Below are 20,423 nucleotides of genomic sequence, written 5' to 3'. Positions count from 1 at the left end.
CGTGTCTTATGTAGACAACTATTAAACCTCAATATCACGCTGTTGTATCGTGACTGTGTTCAATATTTTTTAAGCAATTTAATTATCCTGCGTAGATTACACTGAACGGTTCTGTCAGAACCTTGGTAATAATCTAAGAATAACCGAGGTGTGTGTGGGGGGGGGGGGGGGCGTGGGAGGGGGAGGGGGTAGCAACGGAAATACCCTGCTCTTGCTGTTGGTCAAATTTCTAAGTAAATCGTGTAAAGGGGAATAACAATGGAAATACCCTGTTTTTGTTGTCGAACCTTTAAAAGCCCAAGCTCTACAGTTTTGTGTCCTAATGCAAGCAAGAGGGACTGGAGAAATCAGGACAGCAGAAGACATGTCGGAGCAGACGTTCAAGGTGATCATTGTAGGGGCTGGGCTGGTAAGTTCAATGATTTATTCAGGTGAAACTTGTTGAAATTATTTGGTCAAGTGAAACTTTTTAAAATGATTTGGTCTAGTGAAACTTGTTCAAATTATTTGGTCAAGTGAAACTTGTTCAAATTATTTGGTCAAGTGAAACTTGTTCAAATTATTTTGTCAAGTGAAACTTGTTCAAATTATTTGGTCAAGTGAAACTTGTTCAAATTATTTAGTCAAGTGAAACTTGTTCAAATTATTTGGAAACTTTTTAAAATGATTTGGTCAAGTGAAACTTGTTAAAATTATTTGGTCAAGTGAAACTTGTTGAAATTATTTGGAAACTTTTTAAAATGATTTGGTCTAGTGAAACTTGTTCAAATTATTTTGTCAAGTGAAACTTGTTCAAATTATTTGGTCAAGTGAAACTTGTTGAAATTATTTAGTCAAGTGAAACTTGTTCAAATTATTTGGAAACTTTTTAAAATGATTTGGTCAAGTGAAACTTTTAAAAAATTGTTTGGAAACTTGTTGAAATTATTTGGAAACTTTTTGAAATGATTTGGTCAAATGAAACTTGTTGAAATTATTTGGAAACTTGTTGAAATTATTTGGAAACTTGTTGAAATGATTTTGTCAAGTGGAACTTGTTGAAATGTTTTTGTCAAGTGAAACTTGTTGAAATTATTTGTAAACTTGTTGAAATGATTTGGTCAAGTGAAATTTGTTAAAATGATTTGGTCAAGTGAAATTTGTTGAAATTATTTGGTCAAGTGAAACTTGTTGAAATTATTTGGAAACTGGTTGAAATGTTTTTGTCAAGTGAAACTTGTTGAAATTATTTAGTCAAGTGAAACTTGTTGAAATTATTTGGTCAAGTGAAACTTGTTCAAATTATTTGTAAACTTGTTGAAATGATTTGTAAACTTGTTGAAATGATTTGGTCAAGTGAAACTTGTTGAAATTATTTGGAATCTTTTTAAAATGATTTGGTCAAGTGAAACTTTTAAAAAATTATTTGGAAACTTGTTGAAATTATTTGGAAACTTTTTGAAATGATTTGGTCAAATGAAACTTGTTGAAATTATTTGGAAACTTGTTGAAATTATTTGGAAACTTGTTGAAATGATTTGGTCAAGTGGAACTTGTTGAAATGTTTTTGTCAAGTGAAACTTGTTGAAATTATTTGTAAACTTGTTGAAATGATTTGGTCAAGTGAAATTTGTTAAAATTATTTAGTCAAGTGAAACTTGTTGAAATTATTTGGTCAAGTGAAACTTGTTCAAATTATTTGTAAACTTGTTGAAATGATTTGTAAACTTGTTGAAATGATTTGGTCAAGTGAAACTTGTTGAAATGATTTGTAAACTTGTTGAAATGATTTGGTCAATTGAAATTTGTTAAAATGATTTGGTCAAGTGAAACTTGTTCAAATTATTTGTAAACTTGTTGAAATGATTTGGTCAATTGAAATTTGTTAAAATGATTTGGTCAAGTGAAACTTGTTCAAATTATTTGTAAACTTGTTGAAATGATTTGGTCAATTGAAATTTGTTAAAATGATTTGGTCAAGTGAAACTTGTTCAAATTATTTGTAAACTTGTTGAAATGATTTGGTCAATTGAAATTTGTTAAAATGATTTGGTCAAGTGAAACTTGTTCAAATTATTTGTAAACTTGTTGAAATGATTTGGTCAATTGAAATTTGTTAAAATGATTTGGTCAAGTGAAACTTGTTCAAATTATTTGTAAACTTGTTGAAATGATTTGATCAAGTGAAACTTGTTGAAATTATTTGTAAACTTGCTGAAATGATTTGGTCAAGTGAAACTTGTTGAAATGATTTGGTCAAGTGAAACTTGTTGAAATTATTTGGAAACTTGTTGAAATGATTTGGTCAAGTGAAACTTGTTAAAATTATTTTGTCAAGTGAAATTTGTTAAAATGATTTGGTCAAGTGAAACTTGTTGAAATGATTTTATCAAGTGAAACTTGTTGTAATGATTTAGTCAAGTGAAACTTGTTCAAATTATTTAGTCAAGTGAAACTTGTTGAAATTATTTAGTCAAGTGAAACTTGTTGAAATTATTTAGTCAAGTGAAACTTGTTGAAATGTTTTTGTCAAGTGAAACTTGTTGAAACTTGTTGTAATGTCGATCTTGTGTGTTTACAGGTGGGGTGTGTTGAAGCCATCTACATGGCCAGGAAAGGTGTCAAGGTGAAAATATTTGAACAGTTTGAAGGTACGTTAGGAGGTGTAATGTTCTAGCCATTGAACAGTTTGAAGGTACGTTAGAGGAGGTGCAATGTTCTAGCAATTGAACAGTTTGAAGGTACGTTAGAGGAGGTGCAATGGTCTAGTCATTGAACAGTTTGAAGGTACGTTAGAGGAGGTGCAATGGTCTAGTCATTGAACAGTTTGAAGGTACGTTAGAGGAGGTCAATGGTCATGATCAGCTGGACATACACATGGACACAGACATATTCATACATACATGGACAGACACAAGGACATACAAAGACACATGTCTACACATGGACATACAAATATGGATAGAAACATGCATAAACACATACTTATACGCGTGCATTCACAAGAACATACACATACAACGCTGTTGATATTATAACTGATGATAACACCAGACCATTCACAAGAACATACACATACAAAGCTGTTGATATTATAACTAATGATAACACCAGACCATTCACAAGAACATACACATACAAAGCTATTGATATTATAACTGATGGCAACACCAGACCATTCACAAGAACATACACATACAAAGCTGTTGATATTATAACTGATGGCAACACCAGACCATTCACAAGAACATACACAAAGCTATTGATATTATAACTGATGACAACACCAGACCTTATATAAAGCTGAAGGTCCTGATACAGAAAGCTACACGTAATATGCTATTTAGACTATGCGCGCGCAAACCGTGTTGCCATGACAACCAGTGAAGCCATCTTGTCCCAGATCCCAGGACCTGGAGCGAGGAGAGGGCCCGCAGCATCAACCTGACCATGTCACCCAGGGGTCAGCTGGCCCTACGAGAGATCGGCCTGGAGGGGGAGGTGTTGAAAGATGGCGTGCTGGCCAGGGGTCGCATTGTGCACGACGGCAAGGGCAACAAGAAGCACAGTCCATACAACGAGAAGGGGGAGGTAGGTTCAAAGGTCATGGGAGGTAGGTTCAAAGGTCATGGGAGGTAGGTTCAAAGGTCATGGCAGGTAGGTTCAAAGGTCATGGGAGGTAGGTTCAAAGATCATGGGAGGTAGGTTCAAAGGTAATGGGAGGTAGGTTCAAATGTCATGGGAGGTAGGTTTGAAGATCATGAGGGGTAGGTTCAAAGGTCAAGGGAGGGAGGTTTGAAGGTCATGTGCAGGTTTTTTTTTAGATCACATAAGTATTTAAATGCTCTTGAAAATTAACATTACAAAAGGAGCGAATATTTTTAAAGCAATTCGCAAATTCAATGTTTTCCTGAAGAGAAAATGTTTTTCTATTACCCCGAGTTGAATTCCCCTAAATTGCATAGGTGTACCCTAAAAAGCTTTTGGAAAATGCGCCTCCGTTTATCACAAAAAAAAGTGCTATGAAGTACAGCTGTTGCCAGAGGCGTAGCCAGGGGGGGTGGGGGGGGGAATAGTTGGGTGGCCGTCCCGGGCGTCGATCATAAGGGGGCATCAAACGGAGTAGGAACAAACACAAAAGCTCATTCTGAGCTGTATTACTGAATTATACACGGCTGGATTTAGGATTAATGGCTGCTTAAAAGCACCTCACCTTTCCAAATGGGGGGAGGGGGGCGCAAAGTCGATAGTTTGCACCGGGCACCGAAATGCGTCGTTACACCTCTGGCTTTGACACCTCTATAGATTTTTCTCGAAAATACGATTTTTCGGGCATCCAAATGCATTGGTCTACACGAAATATCATAGTTAACTATCGAACAAAAATCGTATGTGTAAAAATGAACAGAAGGTACACAATGATGTGTTGTGTGTTGCAGGGTATCGTGTCACTGAGGAGAACACAGCTAAACAGTCTGCTCATTAACGGTAAGTGTCAGGTGACGTCACGGTGACCCACTCACACTTGACGTGCTCTCTGAGCGACATCAAACTTGCCCGAGGTGTAGACATCAGCACATCAAGTAGACCCGACTCGTCTTGTGGGTGTCTACTCATCGCTACAGGGTGACAAGCTATCTGTCTGTCTGTCTGTCTGACACCCCTTCATTAACCACACTCCACCCTACCCCCAGCTGCCCTTACACCCCTCCCCCACCACACCCCCCCCAGTTGTCTGAATTCCCCTTGTCTCCCCAGCTGCCCTTACACCCCTCCATCCCCTCCCCCACCACACCCCCCCCCCAGTTGTCTGAATTCCCCTTGTCTCCCCAGCTGCCCTCAGACATGAAGGTGTGGAGATTTTCTTCCAGCACGAGCTGACCTCTTGTGACGTCAACAAGGGCAGGTGTACTTTCAAGGTTACCAGCGGGTAGGTGGTCAGTTAGGTGCTGGTCAAAGATTACATGTGCACCTGATGTCTAAACTTGTTTTCTGTCCATCACAATGTTGCTGGTGTTTGTTCACAATGTTGCTGGTGTTCACCATGTTGCTGGTGTTTGTTCACAATGTTGCTGGTGTTTGTTCACAATTATTCACAATGTTGCTGGTGTTCACAATGTTGCTGGTGTTTGTTCACAATGTTGCTGGTGTTTGTTCACAATGTTGCTGGTGTTCACCATGTTGCTGGTGTTTGTTCACAATGTTGCTGGTGTTTGTTCACAATGTTGCTGGTGTTTGTTCACAATGTTGCTGCTGTTTGTTCACAATGTTGCTGGTGTTCACCATGTTGCTGGTGTTTGTTCACAATGTTGCTGGTGTTTGTTCACAATGTTGCTGGTGTTCACCATGTTGCTGGTGTTTGTTCACAATGTTGCTGGTGTTTGTTCACAATGTTGCTGCTGTTTGTTGCAGTGGCCAGGTGCAAGAACTGGAGTGTGGAGCAGACCTGATCATCGGGGCAGACGGCGCCCACTCAGCCGTCAGGGAACAGATGTTCAAGGCCAGGAAGCTCGACTTCTTCAAGCAGGAGTATCACGACGACGGCTACATGGAGCTCAAGGTGCCCGCAGGTCCAGGGCAGCAGGTAGGTCCGTCGCTTGCTCCTGCCAACAGCTCAAAGATGTAATTAAGTCACTAGCACGCGACAGTAACAAACACATCCCAGCCACAAAGACACCCCAGCCACAAAGACACCCCAGCCACAAAGACACCCCAGCCACAAAGACACCCCAGCCACAAAGACACCCCAGCCACAAAGACACCCCAGACACAAAGACACCCCAGCCACAAAGACACCCCAGCCACAAAGACACCCCAGCCACAAAGACACCCCAGCCACAAAGACACCCCAGCCACAAAGACACCCCAGCAGAATCCTGAAAGCCCGTGTCCCCACAGTACCAGATGGAGCCTGACATGCTACACATCTGGCCGAGAGGAGAGTTCATGCTCATCACATTCCCCAACCTGGACGGAACTTTCTCTGGAACTTTGTTCATGCCCTTCAAGAAGTTTGATGAGGTCATGTCCGACAAGACCGTCATGCTGGACTTTTTTAATAAAGAGTTCCCAGACCTGGTGCGAATGGTGGGAGAGTAAGTTCAGCTAGGTTTAGTTCGTAATGTCTGTTTGTTTGTATGTATGTTTGTATGTTTGTGGGATTGTGGCTAATTTTGTAACTTAATTATGTCCCACTTCTGATGCAATCAGATAAGTTCCACTTCGATGACAATACAAGTCTATCTATTTTATAATTTAATTAGATGCTAAATTAGTCATTAAAAATTAATTAAACGGTTTCAAAACTGAGGGGAGATAACAAAATTAAATAACTCGATAGATTATTAAATTAAATAACGGAAGGGGAGATAACTAGCTAGACGCAATCACCCGACCAGTCTGGTGAGCTGTAGCTCACGAGAATGTTTACAATCGTAGAGCCGGTCGATCTAGTAAGGCTATTAGGGGCAGATAATAAAGTTTTTAAACTATTTGAAACTAAGGGGATGTAACAGGCTTTATAACTTACTGTCGTCTGTGAGATATGTTGATCTTTGCCAATTTTAAATGTAGATCTCGGCCAATTTTGACTTTCTACTGCACGAACTTGTCCTACAGAGGAAGTGTTGTAATCGTGCCAAAAATCGAAATCGAGATTTTCACAAATTTCGACGGTTTACGCCTCCGTGAGTCGGAAAAACATAGTTTTGCAATTACGTCCGTATGTATATGTGTGTGTGTGTCTGTCTGTGTGGATGTGTGTCTGTGAACACGATAACTTGAGTACCAATAAGGCTAGGTTGATAAAATTTCATATATAAGTATCATATCAAATTTGTTGTTCTGTGTCAACTTTTCAGCGATTTCCGGTAACCGGAAGTGGCCTTTGTCCTACTTTTAGTTTTTCAAAAGTCTATAACTTGACTACTGTTAGAGATAGAGAGAAGAAATTTCTCATATGAGTAAAAGATCTAATTCCTTGCCTTTTTTTTCAAATTTTGAGTAATATCCGTTAACCGGAATTAGTAGTTTACGCTATTTCCGATTTCTCAAAAATTGCGTGACAATTTATAAAGTACTAATTATCCATACTATTATACAAACATTGTTTGTTGTTCACATGGTGCGCATTTTTTTCTATTCTATTTTTTTTTTTAATTTTAAGTAATTAAAAATAGATTGAAAATCTTGTCTCTATACCCCGAGTTGCCATCCCACATAGTTTTATATATGAACATTCGGGAAAGTTAAGGGGAGATCACTCCCGCTTTATTTATGTAGACGTTAGCCAATTTTAAATATAGACCTTGGTCAATTAGAAATGTAGATTTTGGTCAATTTAAAAAGTAAATCTTGGCTATTTATGAGAGTTTTCATTTGTTATAGTGGAATATTTTTATAAGTGAAACAATTTATGCTATACACACTCACACTCAAATCCACACATACACACACCTTCAACTTAAACTTGATGTTTACTGCAGGAAGAATCTGATACATCACTTGATTGAACATCCACACACACACATATACACACACACCTTCACCTTAAACATGATGTTTACTGCAGGAAGAATCTGATACATCACTTTATTGAACATCCACACACATATACACACACACACACACCATCACCTTAAACTTGATGTTTACTGCAGGAAGAATCTGATAGTCACTTTATTGAACATCCACACACACATATACACACACACACCTTCACCTTAAACTTGATGTTTACTGCAGGAAGAATCTGATACATCACTTTATTGAACATCCACACACACACATATACACACACACCTTCACCTTAAACTTGATGTTTATTGCAGGAAGAATCTGATACGTCACTTTATTGAACATCCACACACACACATATACACACACACACACACACCTTCACCTTAAACTTGATGTTTATTGCAGGAAGAATCTGATACGTCAATTTATTGAACATCCACACACACACATATACACACACACACACACACACCTTCACCTTAAACTTGATGTTTACTGCAGGAAGAATCTGATACATCACTTTTTTGAACATCCACACACACACATATATACACAGACACACACCTTCACCTTAAACTTGATGTTTACTGCAGGAAGAATCTGATACATCACTTTATTGAACATCCACACACACACATATATACACAGACACACACCTTCACCTTAAACTTGATGTTTACTGCAGGAAGAATCTGATACATCACTTTTTTGAACATCCACACACACACATATATACACAGACACACACCTTCACCTTAAACTTGATGTTTACTGCAGGAAGAATCTGATACATCACTTTATTGAACATCCACACACACACATATATACACAGACACACACCTTCACCTTAAACTTGATGTTTACTGCAGGAAGAATCTGATACATCACTTTTTTGAACATCCACACACACACATATATACACAGACACACACCTTCACCTTAAACTTGATGTTTACTGCAGGAAGAATCTGATACATCACTTTTTTGAACATCCACACACACACATATATACACAGACACACACCTTCACCTTAAACTTGATGTTTACTGCAGGAAGAATCTGATACATCACTTTATTGAACATCCACACACACATATACACACACACACCTTCACCTTAAACTTGATGTTTACTGCAGGAAGAATCTGATACATCACTTTTTTGAACATCCACACACACACATATATACACAGACACACACCTTCACCTTAAACTTGATGTTTACTGCAGGAAGAATCTGATACATCACTTTATTGAACATCCACACACACACATACACACACACACCTTCACTTTAAACTTGATGTTTACTGCAGGAAGAATCTGATACATCACTTTATTGAACATCCACACACACACATATACACACACACCTTCACCTTAAACTTGATGTTTATTGCAGGAAGAATCTGATACATCACTTTTTTGAACATCCACACACACACATATATACACAGACACACACCTTCACCTTAAACTTGATGTTTACTGCAGGAAGAATCTGATACATCACTTTATTGAACATCCACACACACACATATATACACAGACACACACCTTCACCTTAAACTTGATGTTTACTGCAGGAAGAATCTGATACATCACTTTATTGAACATCCACACACACATATACACACACACACCTTCACCTTAAACTTGATGTTTACTGCAGGAAGAATCTGATACATCACTTTTTTGAACATCCACACACACACATATATACACAGACACACACCTTCACCTTAAACTTGATGTTTACTGCAGGAAGAATCTGATACATCACTTTATTGAACATCCACACACACACATACACACACACACCTTCACTTTAAACTTGATGTTTACTGCAGGAAGAATCTGATACATCACTTTATTGAACATCCACACACACACATACACACACACACCTTCACCTTAAACTTGATGTTTACTGCAGGAAGAATCTGATACATCACTTTTTTGAACGAGAGGACAGACGTCCTGGGAGGCTGGTGTCCAACCAGGTAGGTCAGGGGTGGGTCGGTCAGGGGTGGGTCGGTCAGGGGTGGATCTGTCAGGGGTGGGTCGGTCAGGGGTGGGTCGGTCAGGGGTGGGTCGGTCAGGGGTGGGTCGGTCAGGGGTGGGTCGGTCAGGGGTGGGTCGGTCAGGGGTGGGTCGGTCAGGGGTGGGTCGGTCAGGGGTGGGTCGGTCAGGGGTGGGTCGGTCAGGGGTGGGTCGGTCAGGGGTGGGTCGGTCAGGGGTGGGTCGGTCAGGGGTGGGTCGGTCAGGGGTGGGTCGGTTAGGGGTGGGTCGGTCAGGGGTGGGTCGGTCAGGGTTGAGTCGGTCAGGGGTGGGTCGGTCATGGGTGGGTCGGTCAGGGGTGGGTCGGTCAGGGGTGGGTCGGTCAGGGTTGAGTCGGTCAGGGGTGGGTCGGTCAAGGGTGAGTCAGTCCAGCCAGGTATATCAGGGGGGGGGGGGTCGGTCCAGCCAGGTAGGTCAGGGGTGGGTCGTGTGATTTGAGGCGCTAGGATATTATTATGAAGTCGATGTTTGACGTGAGTGAATCTGATATCATGAAGTCGATGTTTGACGTGAGTGAATCTGATATTATGATGTCGATGTTTGACGTGAATGATCTGACCCCCTCCTGCCCTGTCTGCCTCAGGTCAAGCCCTACCACGCCGGAGAGAAGGTCCTCATCATGGGGGACGCTGCCCACGCTATGGTGCCCTTCTACGGGCAGGGCATGAACTCTGTGAGTCTCAGTCAAAAAGTCAGCATCAGTCATCAGTCATTGTTTCAGTCATACAGTCATCAGTCATCAATCATAGAAGTGGCAGACACTGACAAATGACGTTACTGTCACGCGACCAACTAATACTGGTTCCATTTGGCAGGGTTTTGAAGATTGTCTGATCCTGGATGAAATCTTCACCAGACATGGCTTCAACAAAGGTCAGTGACCGACCTCTGCAAAACATTAATTACTGGGTGTGGTTCACCACGGTCCTCGTGTGACACAGGGTGGGGATCGGAGGGGTTGGGTGGGGCCAAGTGAGATCCATCCGAGGGGTTGGGTGGGGCCAAGTGAGATCCATCCGAGGGGTTGGGTGGGGCCAAGTGAGATCCATCCGAGGTTGTGTTGGGTGGGGCCAAGTGGGGTCCATCCGAGGGGTTGGGTGGGGCCAAGTGAGATCCATCCGAGGTTGTGTTGGGTGGGGCCAAGTGAGATCCATCCGAGGGGTTGGGTGGGGCCAAGTGAGATCCATCCGAGGGGTTGGGTGGGGCCAAGTGAGATCCATCCGAGGGGTTGGGTGGGGCCAAGTGGGGTCCATCCGAGGGGTTGGGTGGGGCCAAGTGAGATCCATCCGAGGTTGTGTTGGGTGGGGCCAAGTGGGGTCCATCCGAGGGGTTGGGTGGGGCCAAGTGAGATCCATCCGAGGGGTTGGGTGGGGCCAAGTGAGATCCATCCGAGGGGTTGGGTGGGGCCAAGTGAGATCCATCCGAGGTTGTGTTGGGTGGGGCCAAGTGAGATCCATCCGAGGGGTTGTGTGGGGCCAAGTGAGATCCATCCCAGGGGTTGGGTGGGGCCAAGTGAGATCCATCCGAGGTTGTGTTGGGTGGGGCCAAGTGGGGTCCATCCGAGGGGTTGGGTGGGGCCAAGTGGGGTCCATCCGAGGGGTTGGGTGGGGCCAAGTGAGACCCATCTGTGGGGTTTGGTGGGGCCAAGTGAGATCCATCCGAGGGGTTTGGTGGGGCCAAGTGAGATCCATCCGAGGTTGTGTTGGGTGGGGCCAAGTGAGATCCATCCGAGGGGTTTGGTGGGGCCAAGTGAGATCCATCCGAGGTTGTGTTGGGTGGGGCCAAGTGAGATCCATCCGAGGGGTTGGGTGGGGCCAAGTGAGATCCATCCGAGGGGTTTGGTGGGGCCAAGTGAGATCCATCCGAGGGGTTGGGTGGGGCCAAGTGAGATCCATCCGAGGTTGTGTTGGGTGGGGCCAAGTGAGATCCATCCGAGGGGTTTGGTGGGGCCAAGTGAGATCCATCCGAGGTTGTGTTGGGTGGGGCCAAGTGAGATCCATCCGAGGGGTTGGGTGGGGCCAAGTGAGATCCATCCGAGGGGTTTGGTGGGGCCAAGTGAGATCCATCCGAGGTTGTGTTGGGTGGGGCCAAGTGAGATCCATCCGAGGGGTTGGGTGGGGCCAAGTGAGATCCATCCGAGGGGTTGTGTGGGGCCAAGTGAGATCCATCCGAGGGGTTGGGTGGGGCCAAGTGAGATCCATCCGAGGGGTTGGGTGGGGCCAAGTGAGATCCATCCGAGGTTGTGTTGTGTGGGGCCAAGTGAGATCCATCCGAGGGGTTGGGTGGGGCCAAGTGAGATCCATCCGAGGGGTTGGGTGGGGCCAAGTGAGATCCATCCGAGGGGTTGGGTGGGGCCAAGTGAGATCCATCCGAGGGGTTGGGTGGGGCCAAGTGAGATCCATCCGAGGGGTTGGGTGGGGCCAAGTGAGATCCATCCGAGGTTGTGTTGGGTGGGGCCAAGTGAGATCCATCCGAGGGGTTGGGTGGGGCCAAGTGAGATCCATCCGAGGGGTTGGGTGGGGCCAAGTGAGATCCATCCGAGGGGTTGGGTGGGGCCAAGTGAGATCCATCCGAGGGGTTTGGTGGGGCCAAGTGAGATCCATCCGAGGTTGTGTTGGGTGGGGCCAAGTGAGACCCATCGGAGGTTGTGTTGGGTGGGGCCAAGTGAGATCCATCCGAGGGGTTGGGTGGGGCCAAGTGAGATCCATCCGAGGGGTTGTGTGGGGCCAAGTGAGATCCATCCGAGGGGTTGGGTGGGGCCAAGTGAGATCCATCCGAGGGGTTGGGTGGGGCCAAGTGAGATCCATCCGAGGGGTTGGGTGGGGCCAAGTGAGATCCATCCGAGGGGTTGGGTGGGGCCAAGTGAGATCCATCCGAGAGAACTGAGACGGGTGTGTGTACAGAAATGTACATGTACGTGTATGTATGTTTTATGTCCATCTGTAGGTATGTGTAAGTAAAAATGGCTTTAGCTTGTGTGTAACACCCAGACCTACCCGACGGGGATCACGTGATCCAGAGATAAGATTGAGCCTGACTAAAACTCTGATGTTTTTCAGAGAAGATCGGTCGTGTCCTGAAGGACTTCTCCGCCGCGAGGTGTGACGACGGCCACGCCATCAGCGAGATGGCACATGCCCACTACAAGGAGGTGAGCACGTACAGGCGTCCCTAGGTGGGGTGTCACAACACCAGGGGGGGGAGCACGTACAGTCGTCCCTAGGTGGGGTGTCACAACACCAGGGGGGAGCACGTACAGGCGTCCCTAGGTGGGGTGTCACAACACCAGGGGGGGAGCACGTACAGGCGTCCCTAGGTGGGGTGTCACAACACCAGGGGGGGGGGGGAGCACGTACAGGCGTCCCTAGGTGGGGTGTCACAACACCAGGGGGGAGCACATACAGGCGTCCCTAGGTGGGGTGTCACAACACCAGGGGGGGGGGAGCACGTACAGTCGTCCCCAGGTGGGGTGTCACAACACCAGGGGGGAGCACGTACAGGCGTCCCTAGGTGGGGTGTCACAACACCAGGGGGGGAGCACGTACAGGCGTCCCTAGGTGGGGTGTCACAACACCAGGGGGGGAGCACGTACAGGCGTCACTAGGTGGGGTGTCGCAACACCAGGGGGGGCACTACAAGGAGGGGAGCACGTACAGGCGTCCCTAGGTGGGGTGTCACAACACCAGGGGGGGAGCACGTACAGGCGTCCCTAGGTGGGGTGTCACAACACCAGGGGGGGCACTACAAGGAGGTGAGCACGTACAGGCGTCCCTAGGTGGGGTGTCACAACACCAGGGGGGGGAGCACGTACAGGCGTCCCTAGGTGGGGTGTCACAACACCAGGGGGGGGAGCACGTACAGGCGTCCCTAGGTGGGGTGTCACAACACCAGGGGGGGGGGGGGAGCACGTACAGGCGTCCCTAGGTGGGGTGTCACAACACCAGGAGGGGGGAGCACGTACAGTCGTCCCTAGGTGGGGTGTCACAACACCAGGGGGGGGAGCACGTACAGGCGTCCCTAGGTGGGGTGTCACAACACCAGGGGGGGAGCACGTACAGGCGTCCCTAGGTGGGGTGTCACAACACCAGGGGGGGGGGAGCACGTACAGTCGTCCCTAGGTGGGGTGTCACAACACCAGGGGGGGGAGCACGTACAGGCGTCCCTAGGTGGGGTGTCACAACACCAGGGGGGGGGAGCACGTACAGGCGTCCCTAGGTGGGGTGTCACAACACCAGGGGGGGGAGCACGTACAGGCGTCCCTAGGTGGGGTGTCACAACACCAGGGGGGGGAGCACGTACAGGCGTCCCTAGGTGGGGTGTCACAACACCAGGGGGGGGAGCACGTACAGGCGTCCCTAGGTGGGGTGTCACAACACCAGGGGGGGAGCACGTACAGGCGTCCCTAGGTGGGGTGTCACAACACCAGGGGGGGGGAGCACGTACAGTCGTCCCTAGGTGGGGTGTCACAACACCAGGGGGGGGGAGCACGTACAGTCGTCCCTAGGTGGGGTGTCACAACACCAGGGGGGGGGGAGCACGTACAGGCGTCCCTAGGTGGGGTGTCACAACACCAGGGGGGGGGAGCACGTACAGGCGTCCCTAGGTGGGGTGTCACAACACCAGGGGGGGAGCACGTACAGGCGTCCCTAGGTGGGGTGTCACAACACCGGGGGGGGCACTACAAGGAGGTGAGCACGTACAGGCGTCCCTAGGTGGGGTGTCACAACACCAGGGGGGGCACTACAAGGAGGTGAGCACGTACAGGCGTCCCTAGGTGGGGTGTCACAACACCAGGGGGGGGGGAGCACGTACAGGCGTCCCTAGGTGGGGTGTCACAACACCAGGGGGGGAGCACGTACAGGCGTCCCTAGGTGGGGTGTCACAACACCAGGGGGGGGAGCACGTACAGGCGTCCCTAGGTGGGGTGTCACAACACCAGGGGGGGGGAGCACGTACAGGCGTCCCTAGGTGGGGTGTCACAACACCAGGGGGGGGGAGCACGTACAGGCGTCCCTAGGTGGGGTGTCACAACACCAGGGGGGGAGCACGTACAGGCGTCCCTAGGTGGGGTGTCACAACACCAGGGGGGGGAGCACGTACAGGCGTCCCTAGGTGGGGTGTCACAACACCAGGGGGGGCACTACAAGGAGGTGAGCACGTACAGGCGTCCCTAGGTGGGGTGTCACAACACCAGGGGGGGGGAGCACGTACAGGCGTCCCTAGGTGGGGTGTCACAACACCAGGGGGGGGGGAGCACGTACAGGCGTCCCTAGGTTGGGTGTCACAACACCAGGGGGGGCACTACAAGGAGGTGAGCACGTACAGGCGTCCCTAGGTGGGGTGTCACAACACCAGGGGGGGGGGGGAGCACGTACAGGCGTCCCTAGGTGGGGTGTCACAACACCAGGGGGGGGGCACTACAAGGAGGTGAGCACGTACAGGCGTCCCTAGGTGGGGTGTCACAACACCAGGGGGGGGGGGGAGCACGTACAGGCGTCCCTAGGTTGGGTGTCACAACACCAGGGGGGAGCACATACAGGCGTCCCTAGGTGGGGTGTCACAACACCAGGGGGGGCACTACAAGGAGGTGAGCACGTACAGGCGTCCCTAGGTTGGGTGTCACAACACCAGGGGGGGGGGGGGCACTGAGACCAGGCCAGTGATTGACCTACTTTGTATTTCAGCTGAGATCTGATATCGCCGGACCCGTCTTCTACCTGAGGAAGTTTCTGGACAACATGCTCTACAGGGTGTTCCCCAACAATTGGGTACCGGAGTACACAATGGTGGGTACACGACAGAAGGTCTTGACCTGAAGGTGCTGACCTGAAGGTACACGACAGAAGGTCTTGACCTCAAGGTGCTGACCTGAAGGTACACGACAGAAGGCCTTGACTTGAAGGTCTTGACCTCAAGGTGCTGACCTGAAGGTACACGACAGAAGGCCTTGACTTGAAGGTCTTGACCTCAAGGTGCTGACCTCAAGGTACACGACAGAAGGTCTTGACCTGAAGGTGCTGACCTGAAGGTCTTGACCTCAAGTGACCTTCAGGTGGTGACCAGACTGTGCTGACCTTCAAATACTGACCTGTAGTTGCTAACCTTTATAATGTAGACAAATCCATGTTTATTTTTATCTTGGTGGAGTCCTCCGTCTATTGTGAAACTAGGGTCTATTGTGATCAGATTTTCTTCCAGACATCTCCCGAAATTTTTTTACCGCCCCCGCCCCCACCGAACGAAATGAAATTTATAAAATTTACATAGAAAATATATACTTTTAACAGTGTCCGCCCCCCCACCCACGAAGAAAGTCTACCGCCCCCCCCCCCCCCCCCCCGAAAATTTCAAGTGCCCCCCCCCCCCCCGGAGAAAAAAGTCTGGAAGAAACACTGATTGTGATAACCTGAAAATTGCTTTTTTACAAAACGCACGACAGATAATTAACATAATTACTTACCTTACTTCTGCAGGGGATTAACCTAATTAATGATCAGATATCTCCAGGTGATTAACCTAATTAATGCTATGACTTCTGCATGTGATTAACCTAACTAATGCTATGATATCTGCAGGTCGCCTTTACCAACACGTCGTACAGCAAGTGTCGTCAGGAGACTGCCCGCCAAAAGTTCATCATCAACATGACCTTAGGGTTCTTCAGCTTTTGCGCCGTCCTCATCGCTTTGGCATGCAAAGCTTGGCTTTGGCCTTGAACTTGTCCACCAGTCAAGGACAGTCCGTGGACTGCGTTGTTTAAAAATTTCGCGTGACTGTTGTTTGTGCTTTAAACATACGAATTTATATTTACTGAAGGTCTGTGATGGTTTACAAAGTATTACACTGTATAGTTTTGAAGACTTCTATTTACTTGTTAACCTTTCCATGTTTATAATGTTTATGTGTTTACATTTTAACCTTATTTTGCTACAGATTTTAATTCTTTTTCGGATGTACACAATGTTTATACACATATCTCCGTAGATAATAATAATATTTTATTTTATTTAAAAAAAACTAAATAATTAATTTTTTCGAACACAAACCTCTATGAGGTCGACGATAAAAGAAGTCCATCTTTTTGTGACGATGTTTAGCCCCTCCCCTTCACTACAAAAGATCAGATCCAGCTTAAGTTGGTAGCCAAACCTCAGCCCATCAACCCCTTCACTACAAAAGGTCAGATCTAGCTTAAGTTGGTAGACAAACCTCAGCCCATCAACCCCGTCATATTGTATTTTTTTTCAAGCAGCCGTTAATAACTAAGACGTGTGTGGATTAAGTAAAGTATGTTAATCCATTGTATAGTAACATTTTAAAAAGCTAATCCATAGCTAAAATTCAGTTTCGAAAACTTACTTTTTTAAAGTGACGTCACACATTGTAACACACTGCAGCCCCCGATCGTCACACCACGTCACAAAAACCTCTCCTCTCCCTCGGAAGGTGACGTTATTAATGGACGACACACTGCGTTGGTTTATCAATTTACAAATCTGTTCATCGAATATTTTAACATCAAATTTTAGCAATTGACAAATCTATTCATCAAATATTTTAACATCAAATTTTAGCAATTGACAAATCTATTCATCAAATATTTTAACATCAAATTTTAGCAATTGACAAATCTATTCATCAAATATTTTAACATCAAATTTTAGCAATTGACAAATCTATTCATCAAATATTTTAACATCAAATTTTTCTTGTCTCTAAATCTAAAGTGGGTGAATTTAAATTGAATCAATTCATATGTTTTTGTTCTACTTATTTAATATAGAGGTGTGCCAATTTTAATTAATTGTTTAACTTATTTCTTCTTTTATCTTGAAAATTCACGTCATTGTTTTTTATGAACAAGCTGGGTGATTTTTCTCCACAATGTAGTGAATTTTTATAATAGTTTTCTAGTATTGCAATGCTCATAGATTTTATTGTTTTCTTATTGGGGTTAATTTGATTGACTTCTGGTCTTCTAAGGATACAGATACCTTTTTAATTAATTTTTAATTAATTACATGAATCAAGTCAAACAGAATGCCGGATGGCTTGAACTGACTGCATGAATCAAGTCCACTTGAATGCCGGTTGAATAAGTTTTTCCGCTGAATCTCCCAACACTAAAAGCAGTATTTAATTGTGATTATAATCTGAATCTCCCAACACTAAAAGCAGTATTAAATCCGCTGAATCTCACAACACTAAAAGCAGTATTAAATCCGCTGAATCTCCCAACACTAAAAGCAGTATTAAATTGTGATTATAATTTGTGCACGCTGGCTAACTTTGAATTGATTGATGTACATTGATTTATTTGCTTGTAAAAATGACTGATGAAATATTTACATGTCGATGTAATAAAGAAGACAAAAACAGTTTGATACAAACCTACTTGATCTTGTTGCATTGCTCAAATTGTCAGCGGATTTTCGGTGTTGTAGTCAACATATATATATATATATATATATATATATATATATATATATATATATATATATATATATATATATATATATATATATATATATATATATATATATATATATATATATATAATATATATATATATATATATATATATATATATATATATATATATATATATATATATATATATATATATATATATATATATATATACTAGCCGTCCCGGCAAGGTCATGCACTGACCTCTGTAAAGGACCGTGTTTAATAAGCAGCAAATACCCGGCATGGACGTTTGAGAAATAAAGACGTAACCCTAAACCCTACGCTAACTTTAAACTTAACAATAACCACAACCAACCAAAACACAAACACAAACGAAAACTAAAACACATACGCAAACACAAAAGCAAACGCAAACACAAACACAAACAAAACACAAACCCAAACGCAAATACAAACAAAAAAATACTCATGCAACCAATTCAGTCAAATATAATGTCACGAGCCGACCCGCAGCGTATCATACGCCGCTATTTAGTTGTTTTATTTTCTACTTTTCAGTAATTCATAATTTGTGAATTCGACAGTACCACTGCCGTCACTGAAAATATTTGCTTTAAAACACTATCAGTAGTTCGTTAAGGACGATAACCCCCCCCCCCCTCCTTTCCCCCCAACCCCTACCCCCCCCCCCCCGTTAAAGCAGCCTCCTCTTAGTTACCTCCCTTAAGTTCAAAATAGTTTCAAACTAAATTATCTGCCCCTAATAGCTGTCACTAAACCCGGCTCTACGATTGTAGACATTTAGCGTGAACCACAGCTCACCAGACCATGTGGGGGTGCCTAGAGAGGAAGAGAGGGGACTGCAAGGCGCGCTTACAGCTTAGTGTTTTCTAGGGTATCCAAGAAGATATATATATATATATATATATATATATATATATATATATATATATATATATATATATATATATATATATATATATATATATATATATAGATGTTGCATTGTCTTCATGTCTTGACGCACGTACCAACTGCGAACCGTATCTGTCAGTTAGAAGTACCCGTAATTTTGCTCGGTCGTTTCGATCTAGACTGACAACAGGCAGACTGTCGACAGAGACGGTGAGTTAAATAAAAGCTTGTAATAAAAGCTTGTAAAAAGCAGTTTTTAAAATATCAGTGTTTTTACCTACCACATTGCACTTTACCAATCCACGCTAATCATATAATTATTTTTTTCAAACACCAAAACTAATAAAAAGTATTTCCCCGCGATGTAGTGTTTTTTTTTTTTAAACTGAAGTAAAAACATTTTTTGATATCTATCAAGGGAAGTAATTTGCAATAAAATAACAAAAGTAAATTATTTTGTACACTTTTAAAGTTTTTGTGAAGAATGATACTTTTTCTTTAATTTTGTTTTTTTCACGTGACGCTAGTTAAAATGATACGTTTGGTATATAGATAAGCCCTGACAGTAGGGATAACTAATATCTACCTTCCTAGGCTTATCTAAAGAAACTATTCGGTGAGTGCAAGTCTGGTTAAACCCAGACTGGTTAATATCCTAACCTTAGTCTAAACTAAAAAAAAAAAAGCTTAACAATTTATATAATTTATTATATAAATAAACTTGGAGTGATCTCCCCTAAACTTTCTCGAATATTCTTATATAAAAAAAACAGGGGATGGGAACTCGGGATATAGACATGAATTTTAATCCATTTTAAATACTTAAAATTTTAAAATAGAATAAAATCTCGTAGAAAAAAGAATTGCACACCAGTGAACGCCAAATAAAATGTGCATAATAGTGCGAAATATTATTAGTACTTTATAAATTTACATTACTTTTTGAGAAATCGGAAATAGCGTAAATTAGTACTTCCGGTCAACGGAAATTACTCAAACTTTGATCGAAGGTAGAGAGTTAGATCTTTTACTTACATGTGAAATTTCATTTATCTATCTGAAATAGTACTCATGTTATAGGCTTTTGAAAAATTCAAAGTAAAAAAAAGTACCATTTCCGGTTATCGGAAATCGCTCAAAAGTTGATACGGATCTAATATTTTGATAAAATACTTATATAATATTTCATCAACCTAGCTGTAACGGTACTCAAGTTATCGTGTTTACAGACAGACAGACACACACACACAGACACACACACACACACACACACACAGAGAGAGAGAGAGAGAGAGAGAGAGAGAGAGACATACGGACAAGATTGCAAAATTTTGTTTCTCCGTATCAGTGAGCTGTAAAACGTCGAGATTTGTAAAAATCTCGAATTTTTTTTTGCACGATTACAAGACTCTCTATACTTCGTATATATGAGAAAGTAAAAAATAGAACCAAATTTACTATAAAATAATTCAACCAACCAACAAGATCCATGTACGCAGGAAATCGGATTTTCCCA

At 44.2% G+C, this 20,423-nt stretch overlaps 1 protein-coding gene across 1 annotated transcript; it reads left to right on the top strand.

Moving 5' to 3' along the window:
- The first annotated feature begins 286 nt into the window (after positions 1 to 286).
- On the top strand, positions 287 to 17,940 carry LOC131935570 (kynurenine 3-monooxygenase). The gene is made up of 13 exons (XM_059292046.1): positions 287 to 409; positions 2,561 to 2,630; positions 3,383 to 3,570; positions 4,419 to 4,467; positions 4,813 to 4,909; positions 5,392 to 5,563; positions 5,878 to 6,074; positions 9,435 to 9,501; positions 10,143 to 10,232; positions 10,375 to 10,432; positions 12,619 to 12,710; positions 15,244 to 15,345; positions 16,135 to 17,940. The coding sequence occupies exons 1-13, from the start codon at positions 323 to 325 to the stop codon at positions 16,273 to 16,275; spliced, it is 1,410 nt and encodes a 469-aa protein (XP_059148029.1). The 5' UTR covers positions 287 to 322; the 3' UTR covers positions 16,276 to 17,940.
- Positions 17,941 to 20,423: the final 2,483 nt, after the last annotated feature.

The sequence above is a fragment of the Physella acuta genome, unplaced genomic scaffold, assembly GCF_028476545.2.
Source record: "Physella acuta isolate Inbredline_101_S28 unplaced genomic scaffold, ASM2847654v3 ptg000148l, whole genome shotgun sequence".
Taxonomy (NCBI): Eukaryota; Metazoa; Mollusca; class Gastropoda; family Physidae; genus Physella; species Physella acuta.
The sequence above is the reverse complement of the archived record's forward strand: the minus strand, read 5'-3'. Positions and strand labels throughout refer to the sequence as shown.

Excerpts from the sequence above, each read along its gene's own strand:
- LOC131935570 (XM_059292046.1), top strand. The coding sequence starts at position 323 with ATGCAAGCAAGAGGGACTGGAGAAATCAGGACAGCAGAAGACATGTCG. Across the intron at positions 3,571-4,418 it reads CATACAACGAGAAGGGGGAG|GGTATCGTGTCACTGAGGAG; the intron begins GTAGGTTCAAAG and ends TGTGTGTTGCAG. Across the intron at positions 12,711-15,243 it reads CACATGCCCACTACAAGGAG|CTGAGATCTGATATCGCCGG; the intron begins GTGAGCACGTAC and ends TTTGTATTTCAG.